The following is a 27,462-nucleotide window of genomic DNA, read 5'->3' on the forward strand; positions in this document are numbered from 1 at the left end:
GCCCCCCAGAGTGATTAGCTAACTCTGGACACACATGGCTTGTTCAGTCCACCTGGCCTGTGAGCCATATTAAGGGCAATTATCCTAAAAGCAACAGGAAACCATAGAGGCAACCCTAGCAGGAACTAGCAGAGGTCAGACTAAGGTGCTGGGATCTGATGGGTAAGACGAGGGAGGAGGAAGAGAAGGAGGTGTAATCAGAGCCTGGTCATCTGTCCACCTGCAGGCTTGTCTCTGCCAAAGCCTCTTGCACTGAATGGCCTGAGGGACAAGGTCTTTGTCCCCAGAAAATCCAGGTGGAGGTAAGAATAAGCTGGGAGGATTTTGTGACCTCCCACACCCAGGGCCTGGCTCTTCCCCTTGGGGCCCAGAAGTGGGAGGGTGCTCCAGCAGTGTAGCTGACAAATAAATACCACATGATTTTGAGGAAGCAGTGGATACATCCACACAGGCCCCATGATGCTGGAGATGCTGTTGCTGCCTTACCCCCTGCTGGGGCTGCTCCTGCTGACCCTGCTAGGGGCCGCTCTGCTGGGGGTTTCCCTGCTTTCCAGGCAGCATGCTCCGGCACGGAACAAGATCCCTAGGGCACAGAGGCGCAGGGAGGTGGCGCTGCAGCAGATGGCAGCCCTGGCACAGCGTCTCCGGGAGCAGGTGAGTAGACATCAACCCCTGAAGCACCCAGCCTCAATCCCATCAGGTGGGTCCTACCTCAGGACACACCCCTCTCATGGCCTCATCCCTTTCAGAAGACAGAGAGCCTGGGGGGACAGTCCCCCATTCCAGCTCTATGCTAGATCTTTGTGTCACCAGTTGCTCCCCATTTATGTCCTTCGAGCCCCTTGTGGTCGGGGGCAGTGTGTTTTCTCTGTTCTCCTAGTGGCTCAGTAACATGGTGGTGTGCACTTGGGCTATTTGTTGAAATAAAATAAACTGATGGAGAAACTGGATGCAGGAGGCCAGGCCTCTTTCAGCTCCAGACCACCCCCACACCCCACTGAGACAGGAACCCTGGTCTACATATTCTCCCTCTCCTCTGCCACCCACTGGGTTTTGCATATGTTTGCGGAGCACCTGACAGATGCAAAACACAGGGGCGTCAGTGGAGATGGGCTCCTTCCCGGAAGTTATGTAACTTAAAAGAGGATTTTGACAGCCCGGATGGGGTTATTTCAAGGCCTTATGACAGCCATTATGACTGGGTTGGAATTTGCAGGTGAAGTAACTGAGCCCTGGGTGTGTCAGCAAAGCCCAGCTAGAGTGGTCAACAGAAGGGTGGGAAGGAGGGGCACAGAAACAAGCTCACGCTGTGTTTGCATTCGCTGTATGGCCTGGAGGGTGTGACAGCCTCTTCTGGGCCATGGGCTCCCTGACTGCTCAGGGAAGGGTGGGCTTCTGGTAGCTTAGGGTCCCTGACTTTAGTTGATGGTGGTGGTCTCCCTTTGGACCCTGGGATCGGGGGGTGGTGAGAGCACCTGAGGTACTGTCCCCGTGACCTGGAGTTCCTGAGTGTCCTCTGCCGTCCCCTGGACAGTGATTGATGACCCCAGTGCGCAGCTTCTCTGCTGGAGCTGCTGCAGCTCCTGAGAATGTGTATTAATATTAATTGGGGCTAATTAGTTGGATGAATCAATCTGCCCCTAGAGAACAGCTGCCCCTCCTTGGTTGATGGGACGGAAATCGAGGCTAATGGGGTTGCTGTGGCGAGTCAGCATGATGGAGAGGGTTCTGTGTGCGTGTGGTGATCCCAGCTGTGTGCGGTGTTGGGTTTAGGTTCCTTTACTGCTAACACCAGGGCCTGCCTGTGTGCGCTTCCTGCTGGTGAGTTATTGTGTGCTGCTTGTGTTTGGTTCAATGCCTGTGGTGTGTGTCTGGCTGGGTGTCTATGTGTCATGTTACTGGTTTGGAGTGTATACATCTAGATATGTTTGGGTCTGAATGTTTGATTGAGTGTGTTTATGTGAGGTCATGTGTCTGATGTGAAAGGACATCTGGTTCTGTATGTGTCTGGACAGCTGGATGGTATACGTGTGGGCATCTGGAATATATACCTATTGGGCTGGGTACCTGGTGGGGCTGTGTGTGTCTGGTTGGCTGGGGGAGTGGAAAAGTTTGGGGTGAGGTCACCCATGGTGTCTCCAGCCTTCCCTCAAGGCTATAGGCCTATTCTCTCCCCAACAAAGCTATCACAGGTCTGTCCTGGGCACCTCCCTAGTTGGGTCACTCCTCCGCCAGGGATACCCTCAAGGCCTCGTATGTCCAGCTTTATGCCTCAGGGAAGTGGGAGGCTGAGACATAGGCAAACCCTCGTAGGGTTCAAACAGATCCAATTCGTTCAGTTTAGCAAAATTTCACAGATGGCTCCTGTGGTCTTGTTTTCTGCTGAACTCCGGGACAGAGATCTGATGTCTGACTCAGACATGTCTTAAAGATGTTCTCACTCTGGGTGGGGTGTGGTGGAAACAGAGCTGTGCCAACCATAATTGGAAGCAACTCAGCCAAATGTGGTGAAAGCCAGATGCCTATGGAGCTGTGGGACTTGGCAGGAGGGGTGATTTGCTCTTTTTGGAGCAGGTCATGTGGGGAAGGTTTCAAAGAGCTGAGCCTTGAAAGATGTATGGGAGTTTTCCAAAAGGAGGAAAGGACAGGGTAGGCGATGCCAAGCAGAGAAAAGCTGAGATAAGGGGCTGCTTCTATAGAACACAGAGGAAAAATTTGCAAGGTCCACTGGGGGAAGCAGACACGCTGCTCATTCTGAAGGCTGCTTACCAGGAGGCTCTGAGCACTTCAGGGGGAAATTGGCTGCCCTGCGGGTTGATGGTTTTTACAATATTAAGCATATTTAACCACCACTTTGGAAATATTAATAATAAATCAACAGGCTAAAAACTTTGAAATATATATTTTTTGGTTTTCAAACCATGATAGAAGGCAACACCAGGTGAGTGTGGAGAAGGCAGATGTCCCCTGGGCTATGGAACTGGGCAGGAGGTGAGATTTGTTCTAAACTAAACTATATATTAAAACAGCTTAAAAGTGATAGAAGTTGAAGCTCAATTCTTTCATCAAATGATTATAACAATTTCCAAATACTTTCTTGATTTTTAAAAAAACTTGTGAGGGTCTTTTGATGTGGCTCTCATCTTTTGAAGGTGTCTCTCTCTTTCAAAGCTCTCCCAGTAACTGAGTCATTGGTGACTGGAAACCTCATTAAGCAGAGTCCCTTCCTCCTCCTCCTCCTCCTCCTCCTCCTCCTCCTTTTCCTCATCTCTTTCCTCCTCCTCCTCCTCCTCATTCCCTTCCTCCTCCTCGTCCTCATTCTCCTCCTCCTCCTCCTCTTCCTCTTCCTCCTTTTTTAGAAATAAGTGATAAAGATTAATTCATGGGTATGAAAACTGGAGACATAACTAGGCAAAAACCCAGAAATGTTTCTGAAGAAGAACGAAAAGTTGAGTTCTGATAGTAAAACTAGAGGCCAGTGCACATAAGGTCCCTAGCGGCTCCCTCTTCCCTAGTGCACTGCCTCTTCTTCCTCTTCAGTAGAATCCCGGGGGGGGGGGGGGGGGGGGGCGGGTCCCCATTCCTACATTCTTAGCTCTATTATTGGTCCAGGATGGTTATCAGTCAGATGTCAAGTGACCTGGATGACTGATGGCAGGTGGTCTGGAAGATGCACACCAAGAGGTCTGGTTACACCCAGGGCTCTGGGTAATGACGTCAGGTTAATGCATTCATGAGTCCTTCAGAGGTAATCAGGGGTTATCTGGAGATCTGATGTATGTCCAGGCACTGACGCAGGACTGGAAAATTCAGAAGTTTAAATTCCCAGGCTAATTAAAATGAGAAGAGAATCACTTCCTCAGCCTACCTGACTTTAGTATTTAGCAGCTTGACTATACTGAGTCCACTTTACCTCTTCGCTCTTTCCTTGGGACCTGGAGGAGAGATAGGACTGAGAAGCTAGAGGGGAGAGATGGCATCGGGTGTGGATCCCTGGTTGCCCAAGAACAGACAACTCAGGTTACATAATTTGGCTTTCTGCCTACTTCCCCTGTTTACATTTTAGCAACTGAAATTCCACTCTCCCACAGGCTCTTCTTCCATCCATTCTGCTTCTATCCCCTGACCTTCCAGGACCTCCTATGGTCCCCCAGCTCCAGCTGCCCTAACCCAGACTATTCAGTGACTCAGCAAAGGGAAAGCCCTGTCTGTGCTGGGGGAGGAGAGGGAAACTGGTTTCATTCCTTTTTTTGTTTTTGTCTCTGTTCACATTCATCTCTCAATAGAGTGGAGTAGACTGGAGGGCAAACTGGGCCTTCTGAGAACCAACCTTGCGGGTGGGCCAGCAGGGGCTTCCTGTCTCCAGCTGAGGGCACGTGTTAGTGTGTGTGTGTGTCACAGGTGTGTAGGAGCTGTGGGTTTTGGCAGGTGGGGTGGAACAAGAGATGTCATAGATGATGAAAACCACAGCAATGCAAAAAGAGGAGGAGATACCGGGAATGAGATGTGGAACCAGGGCTTATTAGGAAAGGGCAGAGTCAAGGAGCAGTGGAGATGACTTGTCCTCCCCACCCCAGCTCCTTTCAAGTTCCACTCCCACCCCACCACATCCTCTGCTATGCAGCATCACCCTGGTCCTGGTCCTCGTCATCCCCATCTTTGACTGGCCCTTCCTGCCACCCTGCCTGTGTTCCCAAAGGCTTCTCCTTGTTTCCCTGAGGTCACTTGAGGGCCTCCGTATGGTGATTCAGGACTTGAGAAAGAACTGTCACCTCTCCCAGCATGCGACCCAACTTCCAGGTCTCAATCTGGCTCTGGAATCACTGTAGGAAGCAGTTAGGGTGCTTCAAGTACCTCCTCAGAGCCCCCTGTCCCCCTGCCCGCAGGTGGGTGTGGGGACTGGCCATCAGGGCTGCAGCCATGGCCTCCAAGTCCTCTCCCCCAGGGCAGGGCCGGGACAGGTTGTCAAAGTGCCAGAGGCTGCCCCTCCTAGCTTGTCTGGAGTGCTGAGCCCTGGGCTCTGGGTCCCTGTGAGCCTCCTGTGCCTGCTCCTAGGCCTGCTGGTCTGGCTCTCACGCAGTTCCTCCTCCTTGGCCCTTGGCTCACCCTCTAAGGAGCCACTGTTCTTCCTCCTGCCCTTATTCTGTGGGGGATGCACAGCTCCCTTTGCCTCAGGCTGCTGCTGGCACTTCTGGGCATGTTCCCGGGCCGGGTGATCTGACCAGGCTAAGAAGGACTCGAGTTCCTGGGCCTCATGGGAAGCATCGTTTTGGAGCTGCCCATTGACCTCCTGCCACTCGTCTTCTAGTTCTCCCTGCAGCTTCTGTCTCCACTCGTTCTCCCTGTGCACCGCCTCTTCTTCCTCTTCAGTAGAATCCCGGGGGGGGGGGGGGGTGTTCCTAGCCCAGAATTTGCCTAGGAGTCTCCCATTCTTATTCTTTTATTTAAAAATTAAAAATACATATATTTTTATTGATTTCAGAGAGGAAGGGAGAGGGAGTGAGAGATAGACACATCAATGATGACAGAGAATCATTGATTGGCTGCCTCCTGTATGCCCCACACTGGGGATTGAGCCCACAACCCAGGCATGTGCCCTGAATGATGACCTCCTGATTTATAGGTCAATGCTCAACCATTGAGCCACACCGACTGGGCTCTACCTTCTTATTCCCATAGCAGAGGGACAGCGACTCAGTCTAAGCATCGGGGCCCAGTGTGTGGTGCCATGTTTCTATGGCCGTCCTGGTGGGCAGGGTCAGGAACTGGAGAAGCAGACAGAGGGCAGGGGCAACGTGGCAGGCACAGGCCTGGTGCAGTGGGGGTTGAGGGGAGAGAAGGGCTTCCTAGTATCTAATTTCTGCACCAAGGCTTGGATGTCACTGGAGGAGGGTGTGGGCCAGACAAGTACCTAAGGAAGCACACTGTCTAGGCACTAGCCGGGGGAAGTGGAAGTCTAAGCAGACTTGCAACATGAATGATCTCATTCCCTGGGTTGAGTTCTTGCTCATTTTCTGCTGAACCAGTAGCAATTACACCCACAATTGCTAGCTCCCCAATGCCCTCTGAGATTTTACATAGTCAACATCTCTGTTGACAGTGAACTCATATATATTGCCATGGGGATCATATTAAATTACTTTGACCCTAATAGTACAGGCCACAGTGAGAAGTTGTGTAACATTATAGTTAAGTGTGCTGGACTGCCCTAACTGGTTTGACTCAGTGGATAGAGCGTGGGCCTGTGGACTGAAGGGTCCCAGGTTCGATTCCGGTCAAGGGCATGTACGTTGGTTGCAGGCACAGAGTGTGCAGGAGGCAGCTGATCGATGTTTCTCTCTCATCGATGTTTCTAACTCTCTATCCCTCTCCACTCCTCTCTGTAAAAAATCAATAAAATATATATATATATATATATAAAAAGAGTGCTGGGCCGCCTGACTCTGACACTTACAGCGGTGGACAAAAGTAGGTTTACAGTTGTGAGTATGTCAGCATAGTTTACTCTTGTATTATTATCTACTACTGTAATTATTATATTATTTTCCATACAAACAACTGTAAACCTACTTTTCCTAAGCACGTGTATTTTAAATAACTTCTCTGTGCCTTAACTTCCTCATATCTACAATGGGGATGATGATAATAATAGTATTCAAGTTAATAAATGTTTACAGTGGTGCCTGGGTACCTAAGCACTATCTACTAGTACAGTGGTCGGCAAACTCATTAGTCAACAGAGCCAAATATCAACAGTACAACAATTGAAATTTTTTTTAAGAGCCAAATTTGCACTTCTTTTTTTTTAGTTTTATTGCTTAAAGTATTACAAAGGGTATTACTTGTTTCCTTTTTTGCACTTTTTTATCCTTTCATATTTTTCACCCAGCCCCCCAAATCCTTTCCCATCCAGCAACTGTCAAAATGTTCTCTGTATCTATGAGTCTGTTTCTGTTCTGCTTGCTTATTTTGTTTTTTAGATTCCACATGTAAGTAAAATCATATGGTATTTATGTTTGTCTGACTTATTTCACTCAGCACAGTATCCTTGAGGTTCATCATGTTGTTGCAGATGGCAAGATTTCATTCTTTTTTATGCCTAAGTCATATTCCATTGTATATATGCACCACTTATTTTTTATCCATTCATGTATTGCTGGACATTTACTAGTAGGTTGCTTCTATATTTTGGCTATTGTAAATAATGCTGCAATGAATGTATAGACGCATATGTCCTTTTGACTTAGTTTTTTGGGTTTCTTCAGACAAATAGCCGTAATTGGAATTACGGGGCCCTTCTTTGTCTCTTGTTTTAAGCTCTATTATGTCTGATATAAGTATTGCTACCCCAGCTTTGTTGTTTTTTTCCATTTTCATGGAAAATATTTTCCATCCCTTTACTTTCAGTCATGTGTGTCTTTTGAGCTGAAGTGAGTCTTGTAGACAGCATATGTAGAGGTCTTGTTTTGTTATCCATTTAGCCACCTTATGTCTTGATTGGAGCATTTAATCCATTTGAATTTAAAGTAATTGTTGAAAGGTATGTATTTATAGCCATTTTATGTTTCATATTTTTTATCTTTTCTTTTTTCTTTTTCATCTTAAGAAGACCCTTTAACATTTCTTGTAATACTAGTTTGGTAATAAACACCTTGAGCTTTTTTTCTGTCATAAACTGTTTATTATCTAAGACTTTTACAAACATTACTTATATTAGAGGTAACAGTGGAGCTGGAGAGTATTATACACCCAAGCTGCATGGCAACAACCACCAATAATGTGGTGGGACTTGTGGCCCTTTCTAAGGCAGGGCTCTTGCAGCCTGCAGATGTCAGCCCTCGCATCTCCCTGTGCTAGTGGGCTGGTGTGGTGATCCATTGGGTGCCAGGATTCCTTCTGATAGCCTTATGGAATGAAATAAGGATAACCTCAAAGAATTTGTACACGTGGAATCTTTACCAACCCAGTAAGAACCCAGGACTCTTAGAGCCCCACAGTGGCATCCAGCTTGCTCACTCCTCAGCAGGAGGCTGAAGGTTTTGAGAAAACTTTAGCTGGTTAACACCATGATGGAAAGGCTTGCTGTGGTCACACCCTTAGGAACTGGGTGTTTGAGGCCACCATGGCTCATATGACATAACCTGCTTGGCCTTGTATCACAGCCTGCATGTTTTATCAGGCTGAGTGGGGTGGGGCTGTGGGCCTGTGGAGTGCAAAGAGCTGACAGTACTGCCAGCAGCACACCCTGAGAAAAAAGTATGTTACATAGGACTGCTGCTTCTTCCATAGCTCCTGGATGCACTTGTAAAAGCCCATCGTGCTTACCTGATGGCTGTAGCCTCCTTTTGCCTTTTCTTGTCTGGGAAGCTCTTCATCTGTCCTTCAGTTCTAAGTGATAGCTTTGCTGGGTAGAGAAATCTTAGTTGTAGGACCTTGCTTTCATCATCTTGAATATTTTGTGCCAATCCCATCTGGCCTGCAAAGTTTCTGTGGAGAAATCAGCTGACAGCTTTATGGGAGCTCCCTGGTAGGTAACTAATTGCTTTTCTCTTACTGCTTTTAAGATTCTCTCTTTGCTCAGCCAGTGTGGATTAGTGGTTGAGCATTGACCTATGAACCAGGAGGTCATGGTTTGATTCCCAGTCAAGACACATGCCTGGAACTCAGGCTCAATCCCCAGAAGGGGGCATGCAGGAGGCAGCTGATTAATGGTTCTCTCTTATCATTGATGTTTCTATCTATCTCTTCCTCAACCTTCCTATCTCTGAAATTAATAAAAACATATTTTAAAAAAAAGATTCTCTCTTTGTCTTTAACCTTTTGCATTTTAATATGATGTGTCCTGTTTTAGGCCTCTTTGGGTTCATCTTGTTTGGGACTTTCTGTGCTTCCTTGACTTTTATGTCTATTTCCTTCATCAGGTTAGGGAAGTTTCTGTTACTATTTTGTTCAATTCCTTGCTCTCTCTCTTCTCCTTCTGGCACCCCCATGATGCAAATGTTGGTATGCTTGAAGTTGTCCCAAAGACTCCTTACACTATCCTCATTTTTAAGATATTTTTTTTCTTGATTTTGGAGAGGAAGGGGGGGGGGGAGAAAGAGAGAGAGAGAGAGAGAGAGAGAGAGAGAGAGAGAGAGAGAGAGAGAGAAACATCAATGATGGGAAAGAATCATCAATTGGCTGCCTCCTGCACACCCCTATCTGGGGATTGAGTCCAAAACCCAGGCATGTGCCCTTGACCAGAATTGAACCCAGGACCCTTCAGTTCATAGGCCAATGCTCTATTCACTGAGCCAAACCAGGTAAGGCAGTCCTCATTTTTGACATCAAAATTACAACTAAACTAAAGAACAACCATCATTCAGAACCACTAAAATCTGGCTGAATGGAAGTCTTATGATTCTTGAATTTAAAAAGAAGTCACATAGAGACTGGTAGGAGGGGCTGAGATGCTGAACAGACTGGTCCTACACTCACATGTGGCAGATAAAAATTGGGAGGGATATCTTGGTTGCAGAGATCCCCATGAAGAGGAAGGGGTCCTGGGGCCCTCCAGTCCAGGGTTGTAGTACCAGGAAGAAAAGTTTCCATAACTTCTGGCTGTAAAAACTTGCAGATATTGTGACTGAGGGAGACAGAGGGCAGCTGGAATCCTAAGCAGTTCCTGTTAATGGGCATGTGCGTGGACTTACTTGGACTCACTCCTTTAGAGCTCCAGCACTGGAAAAGCAGGTTGAAATGCACCAGAGATGTACAGGGAGGAACTGAATTGTCTGGCATCAGGATGAGAGTTGGCAGTGTGTGTGTGTGTGAGCTTTCTTCCAGTCAGAAATGCTGGCAGAAGACATTATTTCTTTGATAACCCCCCTCCCCCACTACCCGGAACCTCCCAACACAGAGCTGGCAGGCAGATGCCATATCGGAGACTCCATCAATCTGGCTCACATTGTTTGCCCATCCCCTGGTGATTGCCTAAGGCCCCACTCTACCCAACTTTCAATCCCACCCAAGCTGTTTCCAGTGACTTTTCCATGTGAATGGCCTGTCTTGGCTCATGCTTCATATCTTCCTAAAAATCTATCAAACAAGTAGCATCTGGCTTCAGTGTGTCCCATACCTCTTGCTATGTGGCCCCAGGCCTGGCTCTAGCAATAGCCAGCCTTGGTTCGCAACTTGGCCTCAACTGGGCACCTCCAAGCTCAGCAGCTATCTGCAGTTCACTGTGTAACTCATGCCAGGTGGCTCTGGGCAGAACACAGGTGGAGGCCCCAGAGCCAGAGTACCCAGTGGACAGCTTGAGACCACATTGGAGCACCACCACCCAACTACCTTCACAAACAGCACATTCAAGGGGTGGACTCAGTGAGCACAAAGCCCTGATGAAGTAAGTCCTGTTCTGTTGAGTAAGCCCCTGCACAGCTGGTCCTCCACAGTGGTCAGAGGTCATTGGTCAGTGGTCACAGCCAGTTCTTGCTTGATTGACCTGGGGGTAAATCCCTCCCATTGATGAGCCAACAATAATCAAGGCTCAACTATAGGAGGAGGTTACACAGCCCACATGTTGATCAGAGAGGCTGTACCACTGGATTCGACAGAACACCTACTACATCAGGCTACTCTACCCAGCCAGGGATATGTAGCAGCTCTATATAATACATAGAAACAAACACAGCGAGGCTGCCAAAATGAGGAGACAAAGAAACATGTCCCAAATAAAAGAACAGAACAAAACTTCAGAAAAGTAACTAACCAAAATGGAGACAAGCAATCTACTAGATGCAGAGTTCAAAACACTGGTTATAAGAATGCTCAATTAACTTCATGAGAACTTCAAAAGCATAGAAAAGAACAAATCAGAAATGAAGGATACACTAACTGAAATGAAGGGTAATTTACAGAGACTCAACAATCCAAAAAAATGAGGATAGTGTGCGAAGCCTCTGGGACAACTTCAAGCATTCCAACATTCACACTATCAGGGTGTTCGAAGGAGAAGAGAGAGAGCAAGAAATTGAAAACCTATTTGAAAAAATAAAGACAGAAAACTTCCCTAACCTGGTGAAGGAAATAGAATAAGATGAAGCCAAAGATGTGCACACCAAGACACATCACAATTAAAATGCAAAAGGTTAAAGACAAAGAGAGAATTTTAAAGGCAGCAAGAGAAAAGCAATTAGTTACCTACAAGGGCGCTTTCATAAGACTGTCTGTTGATTTCATAACAGAAACTTTGCAGGCCAGAAGATATTGGCAGGAAATATTCAAAGTGATAAAAAACAAGGACTTACACCAAGATTACTCTACCTAGCAAAGCTATCAGTTAGAATTGAAAGGCAGATAAGGAGCTTCCCAGACAAGAAAAAGCTAAAGGAGTTCATTATCACCAAATCAGTATTACAAGAAATGTTAAAGGGTCTTCTTGAAGAATAAGAATAAGAATAGGAGGAAGAAGAAGGAGAAGGAGAAGGAGAAGGAGAAGGAGAAGGAGAAGGAAAGAAAAAAGATAAGCAATAAAATGGCAATAAATACATATCTATCAATTGAATCTAAAAAAAGGCAACAACAAAATAAAAGAACAAGCAGAACAGAAACAGACTCAATAGATACAGAGAACATTTTGATGACTGCCAGGTGGGGGTGGGTTTGGGGGATGGGTGAAAAAGGTGAAGGGATTTGTAAGTACAAATTGGTAGTTACAGAATAGTCAAGGTGGTGTAAAGTGCAGCATAGGGAATATAGTCAATAATGTTCTATTAACTATGTATGGTATCAGATGGGTGCAAGATATATTGGGATGATTATTTAGTAAATTATGTAATGCCAACGTAAGAAGTGTCCAAACCTGTAAGAATTTTTATAATTTTATTTGAGCCAAACTGACGACAATTGCTGGGAAGCAAAATCTCAATGGATTGAGAAAATGCTCCAGAGAATGACAGTTTTGCATCCTATTTTATACATTACAATCAAAAGAGGAGGCATAAGGAGGGTTTTATAAAATTCATTGGTGATAGATTAGGGAGGTGGGAGAAAGCAAAGTGGGAAAATCTACGGGATTGGATAAAAAACGTTAAATGAAGAGACACATACTTCTTTCACATTGGTGGGTAGAGGACCGTTAATAATTAACATTTATAGCACATCGAGTGGTATATATTTTTTTAAATTTTTTATTAGTTAAGGTATTACAAATGTGTCCTCATCCCCCCCATTAACCCCCATCCTCCCCCCCCCCCCCACCCCACACACACATAGAGTAGTATTCGGGGAACAAGATAACAATGAGGGAACAAGATACCCTGACCTTGGGCTCTGGTGGGAGATTGTGCCTTGCAGAGTCTGGGAAAAAAAGGATAACTCAGACATTGAAAAGGTACGTTATCTTAGATGCAAAAAAGACAATAGGCAGGCTCATTTAAGGTAAAGATCGCCTTTTTGTCAAGGAATATACGGGCCTAGGACTTGACAACCCTCCACGCTCGCTTTCAGTTAAGAAGTTTTAATTTCAGAGCATAGAGCCAGTAGAGCATCGGTTCTCAACCTGTGAGTCTCAACCCCTTTGGCGGTCGAACGACCTTTTCACAGGGGTCGCCTAAGACCATCCTGCATATCAGATATTTACATTATGATTCATAACAGTAGCAACATTAGAGTTATGAAGTAGCAACGAAAATAATTTTATGGTTTGGTCGCAACATGAGGAACTGTATTTAAAGGGCCAGAAAGTTGAGAACCACTGCGAGGGTAATGGTGAAGATATAGATGACATGGGTTAAAGTCCAGGCTCCCTTACCTTGTGCAAGAGAGTAACCTCTCTGTGAGTCAGTTGTCTTCACTGGTGAAATGGAAATGATAAGAATGCCTGTCCAAGGGTTTTTGTGAGGACTTAATGAATTGGTGCAGGCAAAGTATTTGAAGATGAACATATTGGTGTATCTGAAGATGAACACATGCTATATGCTGATTTTGAAAACCTTATAAACCACACTGATGAGAATGGTGTTGTAACTTTATTCTGAGGGCAGTTGGGACCTATGATCAGATTTAGGTTATATAAGATCTTAAAAGGATCACCCAGGTTGTAGTGAAGAGGTTGAGCTGGAGGGGAAGAGACTTGAGGCAGAGGGTCCGATGAGGAGGCTGTTGAGAAAACTGAGAAACACAGAAGGTTCTAGGCAGGAAGGAGGCTGTGGAGTCAGAGGTGGGAGATATGAAGGAGGCAAGAACACCTATTGGCAGTATGTATTGCTAAGGGAGTGGTCACTGGGGTCCTCCTGCCTCCGTGGGGGGATGACTCAGCAAGCGTGTGGAGCCAGGCTCTGCCATTACTAACTGTGTGTCCTTGGGCAAACAGTGCTCTCTCTCTGTCCCTCAGGGTCTCGACTGGGGCTGAGGTCTAAGGGAAGACAACTTTGCCTTCCTGAGTTCTTGCTATGTTCTAGGGCCTTGTCATGGAGCCCTGAGGGGGTAGTGTCAGGCTTTCCATCATTCCCTGAAGGGCCCAGCTCAGAGCAGGTGGGGGGCCTGTCTGTGGTCATCCTACATGACTGACTAATGATTGACTTCTAGTCCTTACCTCTCTGAGGACACCTAGGCCATGGCAGGGGGAGGGGCCCATCCTGGGTTATACAGTTGAGCCATAGTGTGGTCAAGGCTGGGTCCCAGCTTTCCTGCCAGTCATGCTAGACTCTTGTCCTTTCCCAAGGTCAGGGTTGGGAGGACTAAATAAGAAGGAAATGTGGGATGCTGGATTGCTCCCCTGAAGGCAAATCACACAGAGCTAAACCTCATTTCCATGACCCCTGAGTCTCAAGATATGCATATAATGTCACTCCCACTCCAATTGTGCCCCTTCTGAATAGCAACACTAGGGGTCAGACTCTCCTCTGTGCCAAGCCCTGGGCTGGGCATTGGGGAAGCAGAGACAGAAAGGAATATCTGTTTCCTGTAGGTCTTTCATGCCAACCTGGAGACAGACCAATAAATGATTTTAATGCTAAGGGTGAGCACAGGGATAGATATGTACTGAGCACATGTACATGTGTACACTGGAGTGTATGGGGTGTGATGTGGAGTGTGTGGGAGTGGGCCTGAAGGGATCAGCCTTTGATATCTGTCCTTCCCACTTCATTTCCACAGGAGCCAGGCCTGGACCCCAAGCCCATCCTGGAGTTGCCCCTGGTGGAGCTGGCTCAGAAGTTGCAGGCGGAAGAGCTGAGTCTGGAGAGTGTCCTCTGTAGCTACTTAGAGGAGGTGGGGTTAGGGGTCAGGGTCAGGACTTAAACCTGCCTCTGAGCTGGAGTGGGGATGGAGGGAGGGGCTGTGGTGACTGAATGTCCTGTCCCTGGCCTCCCTGTGAGCCCTTACCTGGTTTCCCTCAATGTTGTTCAGGCGCTGAAGGTGCACCAGGAGGTGAACTGCCTGACAGATTTCCTGGAAGAATGTGAGGAACAACTGCAGGCATTGAAGAAGCTCAAGAAGAGTGAGAGAGGCCTTCTCTATGGGGTCCCCATGAGTCTCAAGGACCCCTATGACTGCATGGTGAGTCCTGGGGTGTATGTCCGCAGGTGTACATGTATGTGTGGGTGCACACATGCCACGGAGCCTGTGAATATCTGAGTGTGTGACATGGGCAAGTTACTTAGTCCAGGATGCACAGCTAGAAAGTGGCCAATGGAGACCGAACCCAGCAGCTGGGTTCAAACCGAAGCCCAAACTCTTTTTTTTTTTTTTTTTGCTTAAAGTATTACAAAGGGTATTACATATGTGTCCTTTTTTCCCCCCCGGCCCTTGACAGTCCCCTAGCCTCCCCTACCCCCCAGTGTCTTATGTCCATTGGTTATGCTTATATGCATGCATACAAATCCTTTGTTTGATCTCTTACCCCCCTTCCTCCTGCCCCCCAACCCTCCCCGGCCTTCCCGCTGCAGTTTGACAATCTGTTTGAGGCAGCTCTGCCTCTGTATCTATTATTGTTCAAAAGTTTATAATGTTCTCTATTATCCATGAATGAGTGAGATCATGTGGTATTTTTCCTTCATTGACTCGAAGCCCAAACTCTTAACCACCATGTTCTTCTGCCACCTGTGAATCCACCTAAGGTGCTGCACTGTCTCAGAGGGTGTGAGAATGGATGTGGGTGGGGGTCGAATGCAGAAGAGTCTGTTCACTGTAACTACCCTGACCCCCAAGGACTGGAGTTAATGTCACTTTCCTGCAGGGCCATGACTCTACATGTGGCCTGGCACAGTTCCTGGAGAAGCCAGCGGCCAAGGACGGGGTCCTTGTGAAAGTGCTGAAGGCCCAGGGGGCTATTCCCTTCGTTAAGACCAACATCCCCCAGACACTGCTCAGGTCTCTGAAGTGGGCAGGCTGTGGCTGGGGCTGTGGCTGGGGCTGGGGCTGGGGCCGTGGCCGGGGTTGGGGCTGGGGTCAGGCCCAGGACTGAAACAGCACCTTGAAGTCCTGATTTAGAGCAGAGGGTGAGGTGGGAGTCAGTCATGCAGACCTCAAGGACGAAGGTTCTTGGGCAAGTCTTTGTGCCCTCTGAGCCTCAGTTTTCTCCTCGTGTGTGGGCTCAATGGTCTCTAAAGGCTCCTGGGCTTGGAGGTTCTGAAAAGTTATGTCTCTTTCTCTCCCAGCTTCTGTCTCTAATTGGTCTTCTCATCTTGTATTCTCTCCTCCCCATTCATCCTTTAGTGTATCCAGTAAAAAAACAACAAATAAACATTGGTTTTAGAGAGAGAGGGAGAGAGACAGTCATGTGAGAGAGAAGCATAGATCAGTTGCCTCCTGCACACACCCAATCACATCCTGATGGAGGATTGAACGTGCAACCTGGGTATGTGCCCTGACCAGGAATCAAACGTGCACCCTCTTGGTGCATGGGACAACACTCAACCAACTGCGCCACACTGGCCGGGGCCAGCACGTCCATTTCTCTGACAGCAGAGCTGTGGGCTCCTTGCTCCTTGTTAGGAGGTGATTGGTGCTGCTGTGGGTGTTTCCTGCAGCAGCGGCATCTCACCTCAGCCCTGGGAGGAGCTCAGGAGTTGAAGCAGCTGGTGGTCAGCCTCTCTGTGGGGAAGGGGCAACATTCCCCAGTTAAACCTTCACCTCACAACTCCTTTTCTGCATCCCTCAGCTTTGACTGCAGCAACCCCATCTATGGACAGACCCGGAATCCTTTGAACTTAAAGAAGACCCCTGGAGGGTCTTCGGGGGGTGAAGGAGCTGTGCTGAGTAAAGGGGGTTCCATCCTGGGCATGGGTACCGACACAGGGGGCAGCATCCGCATGCCATGCAGCTTTTGTGGTGTCTATGGCCTCCGGACGTCAAGAAGCCGCCTCAGGTACTCAGTGGTGGTGCTGGGGTGGGGGTGGGAAGAGCAGGCTCAGCCCAGCCTAGAGGAATTAGGGGTCTGGGGAACAGAGCGGCCTGATCCACACATTCACTCTCATTCACTCAGCTTAGGACTAGGGGAAAGTGGTGAAGGTAGGTAGGCTTCAAATAACTCCTGCCTCAGCCACAGCATGTTTGTTACAGGTGGCAGTGGAATAGACCTTCCACTCATTCATTAACTCATTAGTTCATTCATTCAGTCATCTTATGTTTATCCATTTACCTACACTTTGAACTTTCAGAGGCAGGGCAAGGAAAAGGAAGGCTTCCTGCCAGAGGCAGCATTTGAGTTTGGTTTTGAAGGCTGGACATGCAGCGATGGTATGGAGTCCAGAAGGCTGTACTGTAAGCACTTAACTGCTTGGAGCAATATGTGTTCATGGAAGCACTAAAAGAGGAAGCTACGGAAGTTGATACTTTAGAGCCTTGAAGGGCAGTCAAAGAGATCAGACTTTATGTTAAGGGAAATAGTGAGTTATGAGAGGGTTGAAGCAGCTCTCATACCTGTGTGCTGAGCCCTGGGGGAGTGCATTGGCTGGGTGCTCAAGCCTCCTTGGCACCCAGGCCCTTCCCTTCAGGTGCTGAGCTGGGCTCTTGGTGGGTGGGGATTTGCAGCTACACAGGAATTGCCTCTGCTGTGAAGGGCAAGAAATCAGGTAAGCTCCTGTCTGTGCCTATTCAAAAACAAACCAGCCAGCCTTTCTCCAAAGGACATTTCCCTCAGATCCAATCTCAGACAGATCAGCCCCGCTAGTGATAAAAGCATCTGGGAGAAGGGACTTCATGGCTTCTGCCTGTCCTCCCCTAGCCCAGTGATTCTTGCCCCACTGAGAAGTGCTTTCTGTTATCTTGCTTTAATTTTTCCTGTTGGTTTCTTGATGTTCTGTCCCAGATGAGATTCTCCCTCCAGGCATCAGAATTGCTTTGGCAGGTTTATCAACTGCACCTGTCCTCAATCCCTGACCAAAATGGCCCCCATGAACTCTTTCTTTGGCCCTGATCATGGCCCTGGGCACCACCCTCTGAGGCCAGGGAGTGGGGGGTCCCCAGAGCAGAAAGGATGCCTCCTTCCCCTCTGCTGTGCAGTGGCCACCGTGGCTGGCCCCATGGCCCGGGATGTGGACAGCCTGGTGTTGTGTCTGCGAGCCCTGCTGAGTGAAGACATGCACCAGCTGGACCCCACTGTGCCTTTCATGCCCTTCAGGGAGGAGGTAAGCCGGGTTGGGGAACAGACCTGGAGGGCTCCTTCCTCTCCCCGCCCCTCATTCCTCATTGACCTGTCTGCCAACCCCTCTGAAGATCTCATTTCCTAGCCCAAGGTGCAGCAAGCAACTCCCTACACACATCCTGGTATGATCAACCTATGATCATTGTCTGTCATCCATTCTTTGCCTCTGTTGATCTCTCCATCCTTATCCTGTTCTGGCACTTCTTTAGCTTAAAAATGCTCATGTCTATTAATCTACTAGTACTTATTTGCCCACCCACTCAACTCCAGCTATTCATTTATCCACCTACTCCTCTATCCATTCAAATCTCTGCCTACCCACCCATTTACCTTCTCATACATCCACCCACTCATTCATTCATGAATTGATCTATCTGTTTCATCCACCCAGTCACTCACGTCCCCATCCATTTCTTTCCTTTTTTTTTTAATCCTCACCGGTGGATATTTTTCCATTGATTTTTGGAGAGAGCGGAAGAGAGGGGGAAAGATAGAGAGAAATATTGATGTGAGAGAAACACATTAATTGGTTGCCTCCTGCGTGTGCCCAGGCAAGGGCCCGGACATGGGAGGAGCCTGCAACTGAGGTATATGCCCTTGACTGGAATTGAACCTGGGACCTTTTGGTATGCAGGCCAATGCTCTATCCATTGAGGCAAACTGGCTAGGGCCCCATCGAGTTTTTGTTATTCCAGGGGAGTCTCCAGAGGAGCTAAAGCCTGAAACGTATATAGGATAGCCTATATGTGGGTAAGGCCAGCTGTGGCCCAAGGCCCCAGTCTATAAGTCTGGCTCCTGGAGAGAGTGAGATCACCTTGTCCCCAGCCCAATCTCCCATCAGAGCCCTACCCTTCTCCTTTTGCCCCCAGATATACTCCAAGACCCGGCCCCTTCGAATTGGCTACTATGAATCAGATGGCTTCTCTCAACCATCTCCTAGCATGGCCAGGGCTGTGAGGCTCACCTGCAGGCTGCTCCAGGATGCAGGACATGAGGTAGGCTTACTTAGCCCTGGGGAAGGGGAGTGGAGATTGGGGAGAAGGCTGGACTGGTGAGGATGCTGGACTGGACCATTCTTGGAGAGAAAGGAAATTATATCCAGCATGTGCTGGGGTGTAGGGGAGGCCGGGGAAGGTCAATAGGGAGGAAAAATAAAGGAGACATATGTATTACTATCTGTAATACTTTAAACAATAAAATAAAATTTTAAAAAATAAGAAAGGAAATTATATCTAAGTTTGGGCTGCTGAGATCATTGTGTTTTCCCTAAATTCCATGGAGAAGATGGACTGAGAAAATATATGGAAAGGGGGAGGGGGAGTCTCACCTTGTGAGAAAGGCATCATGATTCTGTGGTTTCTCCCTTCAGCGGTGGTGACTCAGGGATTCACTCTTAAAATTCCTTCAACCTAAAATGGCCATAAAGATCTTCCTGTCTTCAAAATCCTCCTCCCCCTCCTCCCTTGCCTCTCATGGCTCAGTGGCTTGTCCTGGCCCTGCCTCCCCTTTGATAACTGGTGGTTGGCCACACACGTACTATGTGATCTTGGACCACTCTCTTAACACCCGAGCCTCAGTTTTCTACCACATGGGGCAGCTGTGCAGATTACTGGTCAGTGAGGTCACATGTGTAAAGCATTTGGTCTGAGGCTGGATCACAGTGGAGCAGGCAGGAAATAGGGCCTGGTGGAATTCCCATCACATCCCTATGAGGGAGTGGGCATGGCACCCATCCACAGGCCTCCCCTGCCCTGCTGAGGAGCTGAGGTAGAAGGAGATGAGGAGTGACGTGATTTTCTCTCCTTAGATTCTGAGGGATGCGGAGAGAAAACAGGGCTGGATGGGAAAAGCTCCAGGCCCTGACTCAGCCTCTGTCTCCACAGGTCATTCCCTTCTCCATCCCCCGGATAGAGTACGCCATGCAAAAGCTCTACACAGGGGGTCTGTTTGCCGATGGAGGGGCCACCCTTCTCGAGAAGCTGTATGTTTGTTGGGACTCAGACATGGAACATGGTGGAAATGGGGTGGGAGAGGGGACCTGTGGGTCTGGATTGGTGGGATGCTAATGGCTAATTGTGTGACCTTAAGTCATCTATTCAGGCCTCGTTTTCAGAATGTACATGTTCCAGGTTGGTGGTGGTGGAAACAGAAGTGTTTCTTTGGGTCTGACCTCCCTCTGTGGCTTATCTATGGAGGGGGAGTTGGGTGGGTGTGGGAGTCGGTCCATGACTGAAAAGCTGTAACTGAGCAGCCATGTGCCTGTGGTTCCTCAGTGAGGGAGACATTGTGGACCCCTCCATGAAGGCATTAGTTACCCAGCTCCGCCTGCCAGACCTGCTGAAGTGTATCTTGGCCAGGATCCTGAAGTACATAGTGAGTGTGGGCCTAGGATGGGGCGGGATTCAGAGGGGGTGAGGCCCAGAGAGGAAGAAGCTCAGAAGGGGGGAAGGTTAACTCAAGGAGTGGGGTAGAGTCAGAGAGGAGCCTGAGATCCAGAGAATGTTGGTGGCTCAGAGCTGGATTCAAGAGCAAGAGGAGCTAAAAGAGGGGGAGACGCCAGAACAGAGGAGTGTTCTCAGGGAGGGGATGAAGCTTAGAGAGGCTCTGATAGGGGAAGGGCATCATAGAGAGAGGAAGGGGTTTCACAGAAAGGGAAAGGGATTTAGAGAGGGGTGAGGGCCTGAAGGGGGCTCAGGGCTGTGTGAGGTGGTAGTGGCTTATGAAGGATTGAGGGCTCCATGTCAGTGTACCAAGCAGAGTTGCTCTTCCTGGACCCCCCCACCCAGGGCAGGTTGGCACTGGCCTGTGGTTTCTGAAGTTGGTGGCCCCCTCTCTCCTTACCTCTAGGAGCCCCGAACTGCCCAGGATTTGGAAATGATTCGTGGAGTGAAGTGAGTAGTTGAGTCTCTTCAGGTTCAGCTCGCCAGGGTTTTGCATGGGGTGGTGATAACTGAGTGAGGGGCATGTGGTTAGAGTTGATGTTCACTGGGGGCAAAGACAATTTAGACTTTGGGATCTAATTAGGGTTTTAGAGTCATGCTTGACACTGGGTTAAATTTAGACCTTTGAGTGGGTTTGGGATTGGGGTTTGATTTGGAGGTAAGCTCTGAGTTTAGGCTAGAATTGGGTTAGGTTGTGGTCAAGGTTGGGTCTGAATTGAGGTTAGATTTGGGCGGGGTTGAAGTTGGTTTGAGTTGCAATTGGGGTTAAGGTTGGAACTGGGGTGGGGATGTGGGTTGAAGAGAATTCTGATTTGGGCTTGGGTGTGCTGTTGGGCTTGGCCTGGTGGGGCTTGGAGTTGAGTTGCTGGCTGGAATTGGGGTGGAGTAACCTGAGGGCTGACCTAGAGCCTCACAGGTGAAGAAAGGAACTATAGTTTTGGGGGGCACTTGTTAGTCCTTGTGGCTGGTGGTGGTAGTGGGGTATTGACCAGAGAATGTGTACTCTTGGGAACATTGGACAGGCAAGGTGTCTTGGCAAGGGGACAAGACACAGGGTTATTCCCAGCCCATCAGCTGATGTGCAGCCTGCACTGAGGCCAGGCCCTGCCACTTGGGCATCATGCCCCATTTGTATAAGAGAAGATCCTCCCAATCTGCCCTTTGGACTTCCCAGTGTCTTCCTCATTCCTCCAGGACACCCAAGAAACTGTGGGAGCAGCACACAGCAGTGGAGGTGATGTGTGCCTGGCAAGACCTCAAGGGACTGCTGGATCAGGGGCAGCAGAAGCCTGGTGGTGACAGGAGTGGCCAGACAGGGGGCAGAGCTCTGTCCTGGCCTGCAGGGGAGGCCTGGCTGGACCTGGATGGGAAGGCTTAGTGACCTATGAGGTTAATCTAGTCCATCTCTCTGGGGCCTGAATGATATGTTGTCCGCAAATCACTATAGTCTGAGACTCCTCTTCCCATCCTTTTACCTTAGTCCCTGGTAAGACCCTGACCATTCCCAGATATCTCAGTCTGCATCTCATAGCTTCGGAATTTTTCCTGGTGCTTAAGCGAACTCAGCCTGGCAACACCTGACCTTGTCCTGCAAACAGTGACCTCTGCTGATCTTATCCCTCCTACCCCTGTTGTTGCTGCAGGAATATCAGCAAGAGTTCATAGCCAAGTGGAGGTCCTTGGACCTGGATGTGCTGCTGTCGCCAGCTCTGGACCCTGCCTTCTATATAGGCTATCCTCCCAAAGCAGCAGGTGAGAGGACACTGGGTCCTGGTGGGGTTAGACAGGGAGTCCAGGACTTCTGAGTCCTGCCACAGCCTATGTGACCTTGACCTTTGTTTTCATTCACCTAAAAACATTTTTTTCTCTTAAATTGAGATAAAATTCAGGTAGCATAAATTCACCATTTTAAAGTGTGTGATTTAATGGTTTTTGTATAATCAGAATATTATGCAACCACCACCACTATCTTATTCCACAATATTTCCATCACCTTAAAAAATATATCGTACCTGTTAGCAGACACTCTCAATTTCCATTTGCTTTAAAAATGAACTTTTAAAAGTGAATTTCCATTCGCTTTAAAAATGAAAAAAGCACAGATGCTCCTCAACTTAAGATGGGGTTATGTATCAATAAATCCATTGTAAGTTGAAAATATCTAAGTCGAAAATACATTTAACCTGGTGAACATCAGCTTAGTTTAGCTGGTTTCTACTGAATATGTATAAGTAAAGTAAAAAAGAAAAAAAAAAGTAATCAAACCATCATAAGTTGGGGACCATCTGTATAACCTATATGCAATAAAATTCACAGAGTGCAATTTAATGAATTTTGACAAAGGTATATAGTGGTATCACCACCACCATAATAAAAATATAGAATAGTTCCATCACTGATCAAATTTCTCTCATGTCCCTTTGCAATTTTTCCCTAACCTTACCCCCACCCCCAACAACTTAATCTGCTTTCTCTCACTATAGATGTGCCTTTTCTAGGATTTCATATAAACAGAATCATAAAATATGAGGCTTTTGTGTCTGGCTTCTTTCACTGAGCATGTGCATTCACTCTTAGCATGCTTTGTGCTGCCCCATTTCTAGAGGTGTCTGTAGCCCAACCCACCTGAAATGCAGGCCTCAGCATAGGGCAGTGTCTGAGGCATCACTGGGTCTCGTGCCCAGAACAGGTGCAGTGTCAGAGGCGATGTCAATGCAGAATGAAAACCCACCTCAAGCCTGGAGTCCTCTCCCCTGGGTCCCCCACAGTGGCTGCCCAAAGGCACGCCCACACCGTGCTCTGCTCTCTGCTGTGGTCTGTAGGCATCACGACCACTTCTGTGAGGCTCCGTCCTGCGCACAGGTGGCTGTGGCCATAGAGAAGTCTTTTCAACTCAGGTTTGCACTGCACGCGCCAGCCATCTTGAAGCCTAGTGTATTGGAGGGCATGGGCGGAATCTCTGCCACTCACCAGCTGTGCAGCCTGTGAAAAGCCATCTCACCCATCTGGCACCTGGGTTTCTTCATTTGCACTCAGGGAATAGTAATCCCCATTTCTCAGGGGTGGAGAGGATTCAGAGAATCAGCAATGCAGAGATGCCCGGCACTGAGTAAGGCTTGGACAATGCGATTCTCCTTCCCCACACCTTGGGGGAAGAGCAGGGAGTGTTTGTCAGGTGATTCCTGGGGCGATTTCAAGCCCACAGGGATGCAGTTCCGAGAAGGACCCGAGGGGGAGTGCTTACTCAAGTCACATTCTTCCCCACCGGGGTCTTTGGGAGTTGGTGATTTGCTGGGCTAACCTGGGTCTCCCTACAGCTAGCAGCTCTTACCACAGCCTGTACAATATGTTGGACTTCCCTGCTGGCGTGGTGCCCGTCACCACTGTGACACTACAGGACGAGGAGGAACTGGCCTTCTACAAGGGATACTACGGAGATAGTAATGACAGAAACTTCAAGGAGGTCAGTGCCCCTCTCCTTACCTCTCCCCCAGGAGCACAGACCAGTACTGAGTCTTGCCTCCATCCCTGTGGATGGGTGAGGGCAGGGTGGGATGGGTCTGGGTATTCCCAGGGTTTAGCCTTTATCACTTCTGCTAAAGTGATAACGTGTCACCCCATCCCTGAGGACACACCATTTAATGTCCAGGTCATCCTCTGTCCTTGTCAGGGGAGAATATTTTACAAAAACAGTGGTCTGCTGGACACCTCTGTAAGGAAAGTCCAATCCAGAGGCAGGAAGGGGGATCAGGGCAAAGGCCCCGGGGTAAGAGCTTCCTGTGAAACAATGGATACCGCCCTTCTCTGGGCCTCAGTTTCTTTGTCAGAAAAAAACAGGAATAAAAAAGTCTACTTTGCAGAATTATGTTAAAGGTTAAATCAAAAAAGACTGAAGCAATTGGCATAAGGTCTTATATGTAGGAAGTGTTCAATAAATGCTACTATAATTAATTCAGAGGTGACTTACCAAAAGGAAATGTTTCTATGGGCCTATTCAATGCAGGGTCTAAAATAACAACCCTGACTTGGGTGAGGGAGAGAGAGAGAGAGAGAGAGAGAGAGAGAGAGAGAGAGAGAGAGATTGACTTTGAAAAGTATGCATGTGTCTGAGTAAGACATTAAGTAACTTATTTTTCTGGAAATTATTTTATTTTATTTTTTACTTACTGATTTTAGAAAGAGAGAGGAAGGGGAGAAAGAAACATGGATATATTGTTCCATTCGTGCATTCATTGGTTGATTCCTTAATGTACACTGACCCAGGATTGAACTCGCAACCTTGGTATATTGGGATGACACTAATCAACTGACCTACCTGGCCAGGGCTGGAAATTGATTTTAGTGATAGAATTACCCAGTGGAACTGCTGAGAAAATAATAATAATGACACTATCTAGTGTGTCTTGAGCTCTTCCTCTGTTCCAGGAGCTGTTTAAAAGTGATATATAGAGTGCAGCCATAGTGGTTCAGTTGATTTAGCATCGTCCTGTGCACCAAAAGGTGGCCAGTTTGATTCCTGGTCAGGGCACATACCTGGGTTGCAGTACAGGAGGCAACTGAGGCAACCCATTGATGTTTCTCTCTTACATGGATGTTTCTCTCTCTTCCTCCTCCCTGCCCCCCTCTCTCTTTCTCTCTAAAATCAATAATATATCCGCAGGTGAAGATTAAAAAACAAAGACAGGCATTCACAACAGATGGCTATTGTTGTGTTGGCTCTTGTCATTTTTCTATTTGACAATCTAAGTAAGAGATAAGAGGTCAGTGCCCCTGACTAAATAATCAGGTATTACACGCTTTAAAAATTCTTGCTGCACACTATTGTGATGGGAAATTGTTGTCATAAAGCAATGAAAACATGTTTGAATTCCTACAATTATGTTTGGATTTCATGGCAGGCGCTCAGGCCCAGCCCCCATGTTCCCGGGCTTGTGTTTGGAGTCTAGGCACCTCTTTCACTGCAGAAGCGTAACTAGGTTCTGGATCAGGGACTTGCACATTCTTCTTTCCTGTGCTAAGAACATTGGCTGGATACTTGGTTTTATATTTCATTGTTATAGTCAGCTCTTTGCACAAGGAACAAGTTTTACCTGGAGAATTGTAGACAAAGTCAGAACAATTTTTCCAGGTTTTACTGAGAGCCAAGGAAGCCTGGAACTCTGAGATCCAGGAAATCTCTATCTTAATCTGGACTGGAGATGAGATATTTGGATTAATGCATACCTACGGGAGGTGAGGAGGGGTGGGCAAGGGGCTTGTGGGCAGGAAGCAGGCTCTGATTTACAGACACTCTCTCTGAGCAGGCGGTGGAAGGATCCGTGGGGCTCCCAGTGGCTGTGCAGTGCATCGCTTTGCCGTGGGAAGAGGAACTCTGTCTTCGGTTCATGAAGGAGGTGGAAACCTTGACCAAGAACCAGAGGGAACCCAGATGACAAGCCATTTCTTTTGGAGATCTTCCTACATCCTTATCCAAGTCTGTTCCCAATGCCCCTTCCTTCTCATGAGTACCATATCCACCTCCTATCTCCTCCGGGAAGCCCACCATATTCCTTTTCTTTGCAGTTTTTTTCTGTCCTTGTAGGTGCTTCATCGGTGGACTCAAAGCCACTCAAGATGGGGATCAGGGTGAAGGGCTCAATAAACATTCTTTACTGGCCAGCCTTGTGATTTCTGATCTAGGCGGACTATAGCCTCCTGACGGCCTTCTGCCTCCAGTTGTCCTCCTCCAGCTCAGTCCCCCAGATGCTATCCCAGATTGCAGCAGAGGGGAACGAGCCCCAAACTGAGAGGCTGCAGGCGTGGGTTCAAGTCTTGGCTCTGCCACTGGCTTGCTATGCAGTGCTGGGCAAATTCCTTCCCCTCTCTGGGTCTGTTTTCTCACCTACAAATTGAGGGAGGTAGATTTGATCACTTAATTATTCTGTGAGCTGTGATTCCTAGGTATTTCCCTGACAAGCACTTGCCACGGCCCCCACTGGGGTCTAGAGAAAGTTTCAGAGAGCAAGACCAAGGAAGGGAAGCCTAGTCAGAGCACACCCTGGGTTGGGACCCAGGCCTCAGCTCACAGTCTGGTGCTTTGCCCACAAAGTGCTCATTTCTTGGTGTGACACACAGCACCTCCCGAGGTCCTCCATATCCTCTGCCTTGGCTCTGCTGGAGAACAGCTTCCCTCATTTCCTCAAACGGGAGCCCTCTTGGCAGCACGATGCGCTTCTGCCTCTGTTCAGACTTTCCTTTTAACCTGAACATCATCACTGTCCTTTCTGTCCTGGAGGAATTGGCATTTGTCCTTTGTCAAATGCCAATTCCTCCAGGAAGCCTTCTTTGATCCCGCCAACTCCCTCATGACCTTCCCTTCATCTGATCTCTTGAGATCCTCCTGAATCAAAACTTACCCTTCCTCCTGGCAGGTAGCTCAGTTGATTAGAGCATTGTCCCAACACATTGAAACCTACCCTTCCCACTCCTTTCATCACTGGGTCTTATTGGTGTGGGGACAGTGGTGGCAATGAGGCAGAAGCACTACCTTGTGTCTGCAGCGTGGAAACCGCAAGAGAGCTGCCTGGACCAGGCCTGTTACCACCGTTGGGCCCATAATTTGTCACACAATGCAAAAATCACTTTTGAAGAAACATGCCCATTCTATTTCCAGTTGCTTGTTCCAGATGGACTATGAAAATGCACTGAGTGGCCAGATTATTATGACCACCCCATCAGTACTTCATTGACACTTCCAAAAATATTGACTATTGAAAACTTCGTAAGCAAATACTCTCAAGGTTTTATTATTATTATTATTTGCATAACGAATTCACTTCATTGTACTGAAGGGGTGATCATAATAATCTGGCTACTCAGTGTAAGAAGTGTTTAATGGAATTTCTGAAATGAAAGTTAGTCAGAAAAACAGATTTTAGAAAACTTTTATTTATTCTCTAAGTACATGAAAACTAGCATCCAAAAGCATTCTTCAGTATTTATGGAGAAAAGACCTCATTAGAATGAATAACTGAAACCTGCCTACCTCAAAGGGTGGGTCTGAGAATAAAAAGTATATGAAAGTACAGAGAATCTACACTAATAAAAGAGAAACATGCAAATTGGTCATCACTCCACTATGCCCACCAGCCCATCAGGATGAGTATGCAAATTAAGCCAACAAAGATGGTGGGCTAATTTGCATATACAGGCGCAAGGCGAAGACTGAGGGCTCCAGCCCAAGTGAAGACTGAAGACTGAAAACTGAAGAGGCTTGGCTTCTCCGCTGCGGCCAGAGCAAAGGCCTGGGTCCCGGGTGCCAGAGAAAAACTGGTGCCAGCAGCCCGGGGAAGGAAGGCCTATTGCACGAATCTCTTCGTGCAACAGGCCTCTAGTATATTATAGAAACCATAT

At 47.8% G+C, this 27,462-nt stretch overlaps 1 protein-coding gene and 1 pseudogene across 2 annotated transcripts; one reads left to right on the forward strand and one right to left on the reverse strand.

Moving 5' to 3' along the window:
• Window positions 1–267: 267 nt before the first annotated feature.
• On the forward strand, window positions 268–25,728 carry LOC118676295 (vitamin D3 hydroxylase-associated protein-like). 2 transcript variants are annotated; one of them, XM_036349949.1, is made up of 15 exons: window positions 384–654; window positions 14,140–14,253; window positions 14,392–14,541; window positions 15,221–15,354; window positions 16,145–16,351; window positions 17,017–17,057; window positions 17,488–17,612; window positions 18,499–18,624; window positions 19,513–19,610; window positions 19,903–20,002; window positions 20,477–20,520; window positions 21,265–21,304; window positions 21,714–21,822; window positions 23,388–23,533; window positions 25,374–25,728. In XM_036349949.1, exons 1-15 carry the CDS (start codon window positions 457–459, stop codon window positions 25,500–25,502), a joined length of 1,761 nt encoding a protein of 586 aa, XP_036205842.1. In that variant the 5' UTR covers window positions 384–456; the 3' UTR covers window positions 25,503–25,728. The 2 variants fall into 2 exon arrangements, 1 of the variants encoding a protein (XP_036205842.1); XR_004974074.1 differs by lacking the exons at window positions 23,388–23,533; window positions 25,374–25,728 and having other exon boundaries at window positions 268–654; window positions 21,265–21,556.
• Window positions 7,714–8,316, reverse strand: LOC118677450 (annotated as a pseudogene).
• Window positions 25,729–27,462: the final 1,734 nt, after the last annotated feature.

This window comes from Myotis myotis, unplaced genomic scaffold, assembly GCF_014108235.1.
Source record: "Myotis myotis isolate mMyoMyo1 unplaced genomic scaffold, mMyoMyo1.p scaffold_m19_p_2, whole genome shotgun sequence".
NCBI lineage: Eukaryota > Metazoa > Chordata > Mammalia > Chiroptera > Vespertilionidae > Myotis > Myotis myotis.